The sequence below is a fragment of the Pseudophryne corroboree genome, chromosome 3 (assembly GCF_028390025.1).
Source record: "Pseudophryne corroboree isolate aPseCor3 chromosome 3, aPseCor3.hap2, whole genome shotgun sequence".
NCBI classification, from domain to species: Eukaryota; Metazoa; Chordata; class Amphibia; order Anura; family Myobatrachidae; genus Pseudophryne; species Pseudophryne corroboree.
In genome coordinates, this window is record NC_086446.1 from 466,277,825 (window position 1) to 466,291,508 (window position 13,684).

A 13,684-nucleotide genomic window follows, 5' to 3' on the forward strand; every position below is an offset into this window, starting at 1 on the left:
GCACAGCTGCGGTGCTGTGCGCTACCTTATCTGAAGACAGGATCGTCTTCTGCCGCCGATTTTCCGGACCTCTTCGCTCTTCTGGCTCTGTAAGGGGGCCGGCGGCGCGGCTCCGGGACCCATCCAGGCTGAACCTGTGATCGTCCCTCTGGAGCTAATGTCCAGTAGCCTAAGAAACCCAATCCACTCTGCACGCAGGTGAGTTCGTTTCTTCTCCCCTTAGTCCCTCGATGCAGTGAGCCTGTTGCCAGCAGGTCTCACTGAAAATAATAAACCTAAACTAAAACTTTCACAAAGAGCTCAGGAGAGCCCCTAGTGTGCACCCTTCTCGTCGGGCACAGAAATCTAACTGAGGCTTGGAGGAGGGTCATAGGGGGAGGAGCCAGTGCACACCAGATAGTCCTAAAGCTTTCTTTAGATGTGCCCAGTCTCCTGCGGAGCCGCTATTCCCCATGGTCCTTACGGAGTCCCCAGCATCCACTTAGGACGTTAGAGAAATTAGGATTGCTATGGGTGAGGGGTGATGGTGCTGGGAAAGGGTGCAGGGACAGAGGCGGTACTAGCGGCGGTGCAAGGCGGCACCAACCAAAAATCTTGCCTAGGGCATCATATTGGTTAGGGCCGGCTCTGTCGAACCTCCCTAACCTACACACGCACAGCGGCAAGAGTGACGCTTAGACCGACATTGGTTCCTGGGTTAATAAAGCAGTGGAACATTGGGCCGCTAAGTTTGTCAAGTACTTGCAGGCGGGTGTGCAGACAGAATAATTAAATTATTCTAGTGGAACATGAAGCTGCAATGTACCTAGGAGAAGCTGCTAGACATTGGACAGGTAAATTCTAGAATGTCAGCATCAGCTATTGCAGCAAGGACGGCATTGTGGCTGCAAGCTTGGCAAGCGGAAGCGGAGTACAAGAGAGCTGTGGCAGCACTTCCGTTTAACAGGAGACGTTTTCTCTGGCAAGGAATTGGATAAGTGGATTTCACAAGCTACGGGAGGGAAGTCCACATTTCTGCCAAAGCCAGCTCCGCACCCGAGACGTTGCTATACGGGACCTTCTTTTCGAACGGTACAGGTCTTTTGTGGTAGAGGCAGAGGAAACACTGTTCAGAAAGGTGGAGGCCGTGGTTGACAGCAAGCCGTTTCATGTCACTATGAACCAAAACCAGCTGATAAAACTGTGGCATTACGGGCTACCACCCCACCTGGGAGCATCCACGTGTGGGGGCCGCCTGCAAAAGTTTCAAAAGGTATGGTCCACTTATCCGGGATGTGCGAGTTCCTAATCTAATATCCAGGGGGTACAAGTTAAATTTTGAAGTTTCTTCACCAGCATGGTTCATTAAAACATGTTGGTCAGTAACACAATCTCTGGTGAACTCAGCAGTTTTGATGCCTGTCCCAAGCAGTGAGAGGGGACAGGGCTACTATTTGAATCTGTTTACAGTTCCAAAGCCAGATGGATTAGTAAAACCAATCCTAAAGTCCCTAAATTAGTATTTGGCTTATTACGGATTCAAAATGGAAACTATCAATTCACTCATTGTGAGTCTAAAACCCAAGGACTTTCTAATATCCATGAATATAAAGGATGCGTACCTCAACATCCCGATATGGGAACCGTATTAAGCGTTTCTGCGGTTTGCAGTATGCCATGATCATATCCATTTCAGAGCTTTATCATTCGGACTGTTCTCAGCGCTCACCAAGAGAAGGTCAATCATGATTGCACATCTCAGATCATTAGGGGTCACGATTATCCCATACCTGGACGACTATCTCATCAAAGTGCCGTCCAAGAAACTTCTAGAGGAAAAAGTGTTGCTCACACACAACATATTTGTACAGCACGGTTGAATAATAAACTTCAACAAATCAAATCTCCTGCCTTCTCAGCATCTTCAGTTTCTGGGGATGAGCCTATACAGTTGCACAGAAGGTTTTCCTACCGGAAGACAAGGCTCAGAGCATAAAGCTCATGGTCCGCAGGGTTCTCAGGACAAAACTAGTCTCTGTACACTTCTGTATTCGCCTGTTGAAGAAAATGGTTACAGCCTTCGAAGCTCTACAGTTCGGTCGGTTTCATTCACGACCTTTGTAACTGGACCTACTAAAGCAATGGTAGGGGTCTCATCTACATATTCACAAGATTATATGGGTTTTTTAATTTAATCTCCTCGCTCAGCACACATTGCTCTGTGTGCTGAGCGTCCTGAGATGTGTGAGGAGCGATCTGTGCTAGATCGCTCAGCACACATCTCTGGCACACATATGTACGTGTGTACCCCCCTTTAGGTTCTCAAACTCTGTCTTCAGGATACCAAATAGTTCATGTTTTCCAGGCCTCCTCACAGAATCACAAGGGAAATAATTAGCTCCACCTGGACGTCTTTTAAAATGTGTTTGGAATAATGAATACACCTGTGCACCTGCTGGGTTACCTGGAAGACGTGAAATGTTTGTGAACCTATGATTTACAAACATTGTGCCGCCAGTAAACAACATGTGCTTTAAGAATTCCAGATACACTGCATGTTCCAGTCATGCTTACATAAAAGGATGCTGACATATTCCAGATTGGATCATATCTCCAGTTTTTAGTTACTGGTGAAACTATATTACATAGTTGTGAGTTCTGGACCTGGAGATAACGTGTTGAATAAGCAAACTGATGGAAACAATTACCTTTACCATGAGTTATGGGGTAATAGCACAAAAGACTATAAATACAATTGTAAAGCACAACTGAATATGCTGGCGCTATTTAAGTAATTGTTAATAACTTCTTATGATACAAATGCCTGATTCCTGGTAATGTACAATGGGCCAGATGTATTAAGCCTGAAGAAGTGGTAAGTGCAAGATGATAATGCACCAGCCAATCAGCTCCAAACTGTAAATTTATGTATTGGAGCCAATTGGCTGGTGCGTTATCACCTTGCACTTACCCCTGCTTTATCACATCTCCAAGCTTAATACATCTGCCCCAATGTGTGTTACTGCATGTACAGTATATGGCAAAAGGGAGTGCAAAACTTAAGATAGCACAACTTTTCTGGACTTTTAAAAAATCATGTGCCAGTTGATACACAAATGACAGCGGTCACACATATAAATTGAATGTTACAGTGTCAGGCACAGGCACTCCAGGTGTCTCAAACCCCCAACAGGTCTTGAAGGTTTAACCATATAATAATACCTATGTATAAGGAGGGAAATCCTGAAAATAAGAATTTACTTACCGATAATTCTATTTCTCTGAGTCCGTAGTGGATGCTGGGGTTCCTGAAAGGACCATGGGGAATAGCGGCTCCGCAGGAGACAGGGCACAAAAAGTAAAGCTTTTCCAGATCAGGTGGTGTGCACTGGCTCCTCCCCCTATGACCCTCCTCCAGACTCCAGTTAGGTACTGTGCCCGGACGAGCGTACACAATAAGGGAGGATTTTGAATCCCGGGTAAGACTCATACCAGCCACACCAATCACACCGTACAACTTGTGATCTAAACCCAGTTAACAGTATGATAACAGAAGAGCCTCTGAAAGATGGCTCCCCAAACAATAACCCAAATTAGTTAACAATAACTATGTACAAGTATTGCAGATAATCCGCACTTGGGATGGGCGCCCAGCATCCACTACGGACTCCGAGAAATAGAATTATCGGTAAGTAAATTCTTATTTTCTCTATCGTCCTAGTGGATGCTGGGGTTCCTGAAAGGACCATGGGGATTATACCAAAGCTCCCAAACGGGCGGGAGAGTGCGGATGACTCTGCAGCACCGAATGAGAGAACTCCAGGTCCTCCTTTGCCAGGGTATCAAATTTGTAGAATTTTACAAACGTGTTCTCCCCTGACCACGTAGCTGCTCGGCAGAGTTGTAATGCCGAGACCCCTCGGGCAGCCGCCCAAGATGAGCCCACCTTCCTTGTGGAATGGGCCTTAACAGATTTAGGCTGTGGCAGGCCTGCCACAGAATGTGCAAGTTGAATTGTGTTACAAATCCAACGAGCAATCGACTGCTTAGAAGCAGGCGCACCCAACTTGTTGGGTGCATACAGTATAAACAGCGAGTCAGATTTTCTGACTCCAGCCGTCCTTGAAATGTATATTTTTAAAGCTCTGACAACGTCCAACAACTTGGAGTCCTCCAAGTCGCTTGTAGCCGCAGGCACTACAATAGGCTGGTTCAGGTGAAACGCTGATACCACCTTAGGGAGAAAATGCGGACGCGTCCGCAGCTCTGCCCTATCCGAATGGAAAATTAAATAAGGGCTTTTATAAGATAAAGCCGCCAGTTCAGATACTCTCCTGGCGGACGCCAGGGCCAGTAACATAGTCACTTTCCATGTGAGATATTTCAAATCCACATTTTTTAGTGGTTCAAACCAATGGGATTTGAGGAAATCTAAAACTACATTTAGATCCCACGGTGCCACCGGAGGCACCACAGGAGGCTGTATATGCAGTACTCCTTTGACAAAAGTCTGGACCTCAGGAACTGAGGCCAATTCTTTTTGGAAGAATATTGACAGGGCCGAAATTTGAACCTTAATAGATCCCAATTTGAGACCCATAGACAATCCTGATTGCAGGAAATGTAGGAAACGACCCAGTTGAAATTCCTCCGTCGGATCACTCCGATCCTCGCACCACGCAACATATTTCCGCCAAATGCGGTGATAATGCTTCGCGGTGACTTCCTTTCTTGCCTTAATCAAGGTAGGAATGACTTCTTCTGGAATGCCTTTTCCTTTTAGGATCTGGCGTTCAACCGCCATGCCGTCAAACGCAGCCGCGGTAAGTCTTGGAATAGACACGGTCCCTGCTGAAGCAGGTCCTGTCTTAGAGGTAGAGGCCACGGATCGTCCGTGACCATCTCTTGAAGTTCCGGGTACCAAGACCTTCTTGGCCAATCCGGAGCCACTAGTATCGTTCTTACTCCGCTTTGCCGTATGATTCTCAATACCTTTGGTATGAGAGGCAGAGGAGGAAACACATACACCGACTGGTACACCCAAGGTGTTACCAGCGCGTCCACAGCTATTGCCTGCGGATCTCTTGACCTGGCGCAATACCTGTCCAGTTTTTTGTTGAGGCGAGACGCCATCATGTCCACCATTGGTCTTTCCCAACGGTTTATTAGCATGTGGAAAACTTCTGGATGAAGTCCCCACTCTCCCGGGTGAAGATCGTGTCTGCTGAGGAAGTCTGCTTCCCAGTTGTCCACTCCCGGGATGAACACTGCTGACAGTGCTATCACGTGATTCTCCGCCCAGCGAAGGATCCTGGCAGCTTCTGCCATTGCACTCCTGCTTCTTGTGCCGCCCTGTCTGTTTACATGGGCGACTGCCGTGATGTTGTCCGACTGGATCAACACCGGTCTTCCTTGAAGCAGAGGTTCCGCCTGGCTTAGAGCATTGTAGATTGCTCTTAGTTCCAGAATGTTTATGTGAAGAGACTTTTCCAGGCTCGACCACACTCCCTGGAAGTTTCTTCCTTGTGTGACTGCTCCCCAGCCTCTCAGGCTGGCGTCCGTGGTCACCAGGATCCAATCCTGTATGCCGAATCTGCGGCCCTCCAATAGATGAGCCCTCTGCAACCACCACAGAAGAGATACCCTTGTCCTTGGAGACAGGGTTATCCGCAGGTGCATCTGAAGATGCGTGCATTGATGTACAGACACCTTTCCTGGTTTTAGGAGATTCCTGACCAGGTCGGATAACTCCTTGGCTTTTTCCTCGGGAAGAAAAACCTTTTTCTGAACCGTGTCCAGAATCATCCCTAGGAACAGCAGACGAGTTGTCGGCATTAATTTGGATTTTGGAATATTCAGAATCCATCCGTGCTGCTTTTGCACCTCTTGAGATATTGCTAATCCCATCTCTAGCTGTTCTCTGGACCTTGCCCTTCTTAGGAGATCGTCCAAGTATGGGATAATTAATACGCCTTTTCTTCGAAGAAGAATCATCATCTCGGCCATTACCTTTGTAAAGACCCGAGGTGCCGTGGACAAACCAAACGGCAGCGTCTGAAACTGATAGTGACAGTTTTGTACAACGAACCTGAGGTACCCCTGGTGTGAGGGGTAAATTGGAACGTGGAGATACGCATCCTTGATGTCCAAGGATACCATAAAGTCCCCTTCTTCCAGGTTCGCTATCACTGCTCTGAGTGACTCCATCTTGAACTTGAACTTCTTTATGTACAGGTTCAAGGACTTCAGATTTAGAATAGGCCTTACCGAGCCATCCGGCTTCGGTACCACAAATAGAGTGGAATAATACCCCTTCCCTTGTTGTAGAAGAGGTACCTTGACTATCACCTGCTGAGAGTACAGCTTGTGAATGGCTTCCAAAACCGTCTCCCTTTCGGAAGGGGACGTTGGTAAAGCAGACTTCAGGAAACGGCGAGGTGGATCTGTCTCTAATTCCAACCTGTACCCCTGAGATATTATCTGCAGGATCCAGGGATCTACCTGCGAGTGAGCCCACTGCGCGCTGTAATTTTTTGAGACGACCTCCCACCGTCCCCGAGTCCGCTTGAGAAGCCCCAGCGTCATGCTGAGGCTTTTGTAGAAGCCGGGGAGGGCTTCTGTTCCTGGGAAGGAGCTGCCTGTTGCTGTTCCTTCCCTCGACCTCTGCCTCGTGGCAGATAAGAATAGCCCTTTGCTCTCTTATTTTTAAAGGAACGAAAGGGCTGCGGTTGAAAAGTCGGTGCCTTTTTCTGTTGGGGAGTGACTTGAGGCAGAAAGGTGGATTTCCCGGCTGTAGCCGTGGCCACCAAATCTGATAGACCGACTCCAAATAACTCCTCCCCTTTATACGGCAAAACTTCCATATGCCGTTTTGAATCCGCATCGCCTGTCCACTGTCGCGTCCATAAAGCTCTTCTGGCCGAAATGGACATAGCACTTACCCGTGATGCCAGTGTGCAGATATCCCTCTGTGCATCACGCATATAAAGAAATGCATCCTTTATTTGTTCTAACGACAGTAAAATATTGTCCCTGTCCAGGGTATCAATATTTTCAATCAGGGACTCTGACCAAACTACCCCAGCACTGCACATCCAGGCAGTCGCTATAGCTGGTCGTAGTATAACACCTGCATGTGTGTATATACTTTTTTGGATATTTTCCATCCTCCTATCTGATGGATCTTTAAGTGCGGCCGTCTCAGGAGAAGGTAACGCCACTTGTTTTGATAAGCGTGTTAGCGCCTTGTCCACCCTAGGAGGTGATTTCCCAGCGCTCCCTAACCTCTGGCGGGAAAGGGTATAATGCCAATAATTTCTTTGAAATTATCAGCTTTTTATCAGGGGCAACCCACGCTTCATCACACACGTCATTTAATTCTTCTGATTCAGGAAAAACTATAGGTAGTTTTTTCACACCCCACATAATACCCTGTTTAGTGGTACCTGTAGTATCAGCTAAATGTAACGCCTCCTTCATTGCCAAAATCATATAACGTGTGGCCCTACTGGAAAATACGGTTGATTCGTCACCACTGGAATCAGTGCCTGTGTCTGGGTCTGTGTCGACCGACTGAGGCAAAGGGCGTTTTACAGCCCCTGACGGTGTTTGAGGCGCCTGGACAGGCACTAATTGATTGTCCGGCCGCCTCATGTCGTCAAACGACTGCTTTAGCGTGTTGACACTATCCCGTAATTCCATAAATAAAGGCATCCATTCTGGTGTCGACCCCCTAGGAGGTGACATCCCCATATTTGGCAATTGCTCCGCCTCCACACCAATATCGTCCTCATACATGTCGACACACACGTACCGACACAGCAGACACACAGGGAATGCTCTAAACGAAGACAGGACCCACTAGCCCTTTGGGGAGACAGAGGGAGAGTCTGCCAGCACACACCAAAAAGCGCTATATATGACAGGGATAGCCTTATAATAAGTGCTCCCTTATAGCTGCTTTATATATATATCAAGATATTGCCATTAAATTTGCCCCCCCTCTCTGTTTTACCCTGTTTCTGTAGTGCAGTGCAGGGGAGAGACCTGGGAGCCGTCCTGACCAGCGGAGCTGTGAGAGGAAATGGCGCCGTGTGCGGAGGAGATAGGCCCCGCCCCTTTTTCGGCGGGCTCGTCTCCCGCTATTTTGTGAATACAGGCAGGGGTTAAATATCTCCATATAGCCTCTGGGGGCTATATGTGACGTATTTTTAGCCTTTATATAGGTTTACATTTGCCTCCCAGGGCGCCCCCCCCCAGCGCCCTGCACCCTCAGTGACTGCGTGTGAAGTGTGCTGAGAGGAAAATGGCGCACAGCTGCAGTGCTGTGCGCTACCTTTAGAAGACTGCAGGAGTCTTCAGCCGCCGATTCTGGACCTCTTCTTACTTCAGCATCTGCAAGGGGGCCGGCGGCGCGGCTCCGGTGACCATCCAGGCTGTACCTGTGATCGTCCCTCTGGAGCTGATGTCCAGTAGCCAAGAAGCCAATCCATCCTGCACGCAGGTGAGTTCACTTCTTCTCCCCTCTGTCCCTCGTTGCAGTGATCCTGTTGCCAGCAGGAATCACTGTAAAATAAAAAACCTAAGCTAAACTTTCTCTAAGCAGCTCTTTATGAGAGCCACCTAGAATTGCACCCTTCTCGGCCGGGCACAAAAATCTAACTGGAGTCTGGAGGAGGGTCATAGGGGGAGGAGCCAGTGCACACCACCTGATCTGGAAAAGCTTTACTTTTTGTGCCCTGTCTCCTGCGGAGCCGCTATTCCCCATGGTCCTTTCAGGAACCCCAGCATCCACTAGGACGATAGAGAAAATATATAAAAGGCTGCAACTGTTTTTTGTCAAATCTCATCTGCGTGCCCGAATTGTGAATGATCCATACATTATAGCTTTCTGTGAATACATTAGTTCATTAGTTATTCTGTTTAGCATTAGAGGCACAGTAGAAAATTGTAGCTCATCCTACCTATAAATTATCCATATGTTCCATGTAAGTACTCTACAAAACTTCATCCCAACCCTGACCCAGATTTAATTTTTGACTTCACTCCCAGGCAGCAGCATCTTTCTGTAGCTCCAGCTATTGGATTATTTTATTCCTATCATGTCCACTGCGCACTAGCCAGAAAGATATTATACCTCTAAGCAAAACAAAAGCAGTTATATAGGTATAGAGCTGGAAACACTTGGGAACGGATGGAAAATTGGACCTAATCACACTCATTGCAAGCACAAATTAATTAAATAAATATTCACCCATGTGCTGAATTGTACACATCCATGTCACCACAACTCTGCTTAGCCGGAAATACCATGGACATGCCCTTGCTAACCTTTGCTTACATGCAAAATCCCCTGTACAGCCCAGCTACAGCCTGGCATTCATTGCCTTTAGATTTGGGTGCTTGACTACAAAGCGTGCACAGTGCAGTCAATAGATTCGCTTGTAAAACTAACTTGCCTTCAACACTCGTCAGCCCCTTTGTTACTAATTTACAAAGCTCAAAATCCTCATCGGAGGAGCTGTGCAACAAGACTCCCACCTAGAGGCATATACAGGTTAAGTCTCCCTTATCCAAAATGCTTGGGACCAGAGGTATTTTGGATATGGGATTTTTCCGTATTTTGGAATAATTGCATACCATAATGAGATATCATGGTGATGGGACCCAAGTCTAAGCACAGAATGCATTTATGTCACATATACACCTTATACACACAGCCTGAAGGTCATTTTAGCTAATATTTTTTATAAATTTGTGCATTAAACAAAGTGTGTGTACATTCACACAATTCATTTATGTTTCATATACACCTTATACACACAGCCTGCAGGTCATTTAATACAATATTTTTAACAACTTTGTGTATTAAACAAAGTTTGTGTTCATTGAGCCATCAAAAAACAAAGGTTTCACTATCTCACTCAAAAAATTCCGTATTTCGGAATATTTGGATATGGGATACTCAACCTGTATTATGGAACAAGATGGCAGAGTGTAACAAGTGTGCACCAGTCAGTGGGAGGAGTCAGGCAGAGTGAGATGACTGAAATGGCTGAAGGGGCATTCTGTGCTGTGGGGAGAGGGAGCACAGCCATTACCACTCTGCAGAAGGACGTAAGCTAGCAGCAGCTGAATACTGTCCTACAATTTGCAACTTCCTGAAAGTGCATTTATAGGTGCACTTAGCCCAAAGTGAAAAAATATATATTAAAATAAAAACAAAAAGCATACAACAGTGACTGTGTAATAAAGAGTCCACCTCAGCACTGCTTATGCCATAAAATTAGAAAAACAAACAAACAAACAAACAGTATTTTAAGAGAAATCATATACTTTATTTACTTTAAGGGGTGGTCTTATAGAGGATGGACTGTGTCAAGGCATTTTGTAAATGAGGTCCTCATTCTTTCATGATCAATTGTTCATCTATTCTGCTGCTGCTACCACCATGTGGTAGTATCTTGAATAGCAACTGGCCAAGCATACAGAGTCCACTGCATTCCCACCTGAGTGCACATCACAGGTCAGCACCACACGTCTCACAGAGAATTGCTGGCATGGAATCTACATCCAGTTCCTGTCCTGCTGCATAGATCTAGTTTCAAATCCACTTCCCAGAAAGAGAAATGACACCGCACTGCACAGTCAGTACAGAAAGCCAGATGCAGTCTCACCCAGTACCAGCAGGCAGCAGCGTGACACCACAAGAAGTGAGAATCTTCTACCAACTCCCATAAGCAACACCAGCCTGACCAGACACAGAAAGTAAGTTGTGTTGAAGGCGGTGTCTCCCCAAAAGACTCATTAATAGGATGCAACTGGACAGGCTTCATAGTAAGTCAGGCAGATGGTGCAGTGTTGGGGCTGCTTTCAGCAACAAGTAGAGGACACAGTAGATCTGGAAATCTTATGTACACACAGACTCTACAAGACTACATATCTGACTGTGGCAGCTAATCAGGGATTGCTCCAACCAAAAAAATAATACAAACAGCCTTTGGGTATTCATGAGAGATAAAAAATGAAGCCTATGAAAAGCAGTAGCATATCAATCATTTTCTCAGTACGTGAAATTACAGTGTTACATTTGTTCCAATAGATTCAGCAAAATGCGTACAAGTGTATAAACGAAAGACAGAAATCAATTTGGCATGAACTCTTAGTTGGATAAAAGACAATTTAAGAATTAAAATCATTTTTATTGCTGAACCTGCTTGTAGGAGAAATCTATAACAAAAGGAATATATATATATTTTTTAGCACATACAGTAAATGAGATTTATATAATCAGGTAACAATACAAAAATGGTCCTCTTTATGTGACTAGACGGTACCTCTCTTGGACACCAATCTCAGAGCCTAGATGTGCCAGCTAAGACAGAATTGTACACAACTTGTGTCTCAGATAGGTGTGGATAGCACACACAATGGAAACAAAACAAAGTGCGCTATTAATAATTCACTTCACGCTGGGCTGTTTTAAATCAGATATTTCTACAAAGCTAAAAGTCCGGCCGTGTTGTGATACGGGACAAGATGCATAACGCAGACACATGTAGAGAGTCGGAGTGACAATTAATATATATATATATATATATATATATATATATATATATATTATATATTATATATAAGATCCTGTATGAACGAGCAGTAAATACCCAGCTACACCTGATAAAGAGCACCCTGCCAGAAAAAAAACTGCAAATCTATAAATCATCAAATATATTTTAACCAGCTTTGCTGTATTCAAGATGCTTGAACTTTCCTATGCATTGAGTCAATTTAAAATACATCTTTATTAATTAGCATTTTTTTAAAAATAAAAAAAATTCTTCGGACTCACTGGAAAGGATGTTGGATAGAACTCACAGAAGGTAGAATGGACTCACAAATGCTTACCAAAAACTAAACGGAAGGACAGTTGCGTTGCATTAAAGAGGTCATTAACTCAGCTTTGCTACACTGATCTGGCTGAAGGACTGGGACCTACCAGTCTATATAACAGGTGCACTGCTGGTGTCTGGAGACCCAGCTTTACTCCCCCCCCCCCCCCCCCAACTTGTCACATTAACAAAAATTATAGAAACTTCTCCCCAGTCACCTAAGGAATTAAATTGCTAAATGAATCAAATTGCAGAAGAGTGACACAAGGAAACCAGCTCAGAACAAATCTCCTTCCATACATAACATTTTCATGAGTTCTCATTAGCAATGACTGCAGTAGACTACTGGCCGAACCCTAAAGTTTACAAAACCACCTTACTGGATAACCTCAACAAGAGTATGGAAGTGGTGCTGGTGGTTTGGGGGGTGTGTGGTAAGCATGCTCATTTATTATGTTTATGTTCATTGATAATTACCAAAGAGAAGCATAACCGCCTCTCCGAACTGCCACTAAAATCATATTTAATCAAGTCACAAACTTATTTTAATTCAGATCCAATTGATACCCAGACTTCAAGAAGAAATGAAGTAATGAACTCCACAAAGACAGTCCCTACATATGTGAAATGTGAAACAAGACAGACAGAATATCATTGTGTATGTGACCAAAGAGTAAAAACGCACTGAGAAATACAAATCATATTTTTTTTTTTTCTTAAAAAGGTAGGGAAAAATAAAAAGCTTCACTGGTAAAAGCTGCCAGCCCCCACGCAACAAGTAGTTTTTCGTGCCAGGTACACATTGAAGCTCTGCCCTCATTACAGAAACACAGCGCACTGGCGTTTCACACAGAAAAGCGGTCACAGATTTCCATGCGTGCAGAAATGTGGTGTCAGCCAGGGCTACAGGACCTGCAGGGTTATACTGCGATGATAACACTAATGCAAGATGGACATCGCTTTGTTTGTGTTGTACCTTAGTCTTAATGGTTGAGGCTACTCTAATCTGAAAACCACTGCTACACAATGACACAAACAGTCTGACAATATTTTCTACAGGCAGTGGTTTGCTGTACTTAAAACAGCTACGGAGTCATATATGTCGCTGACTAACCAAACTTCCTCGCAGCTCACTGTAGATCTAAAATGGGCAGCACCAGTACTTGCCTCCACAACCAGAAGAGACTGGCAGCTCAAGTGTTAAGAGGAAATAGAAAAGGACTTGTAAATTAAAGGGCTGAGGATTTCCAGCTTGTCCTCATCTTGAGACAGACAGGATTGGAGGTGCCATGGCACACAAGCAATCTGCGGAGGTGGCGGGTGCGGTGGTGACGCGTCGTGGAGGTAAAGCGGTGCAATGGTGACGTGGTGCACAAGCTATCTGCAGAAGTGTAGGGTGTGGGCAGAAGGGGGATTCAGACAGACAGTGACACAAAGCTGTTGTACTGCTGGATGTTTCTCTTCAAGATATCGGAGCAGGGCCCCAGGACACGTTCAAAGCGCGGGCGGTCCAGCTTCACACATTTCAATGGCCCACGAGCCACCACAGTGGCTGCTCTGGGTCTGTTCATCAGCAGGGCAATTTCACCTGGAAGAAAGAGGCAACAAAATGGAATTTACTGTAGACAACACGGTTTTAGGAACATTTTTTTTATTTTGAAACTGTTTATTCAGAATTTTGTAATGTAAAAAAATAAAGTGGGGGCGGGAGAAGGTAAACAGGGTACAAAGAGAATTAGATCGTTATAACCACTGAAAAATCAATACAATACAATAAAAGGAGGAGGGGCCAGGAACGTTTCTCGTGCAGTTATCAA

At 45.3% G+C, this 13,684-nt stretch overlaps 1 protein-coding gene across 1 annotated transcript in view; it reads right to left on the minus strand.

Moving 5' to 3' along the window:
* Positions 1–10,294: 10,294 nt before the first annotated feature.
* The window catches only part of PRKAR1A (protein kinase cAMP-dependent type I regulatory subunit alpha), a 174,410-nt gene continuing 171,020 nt past the window's right edge, over positions 10,295–13,684 (minus strand). The window contains exon 11 of the mRNA XM_063960728.1: positions 10,295–13,455. Coding sequence (XP_063816798.1) covers positions 13,283–13,455 — 173 coding nt within the window. The 3' untranslated portion in view covers positions 10,295–13,282. The remainder of the gene's footprint in view (positions 13,456–13,684) is intronic.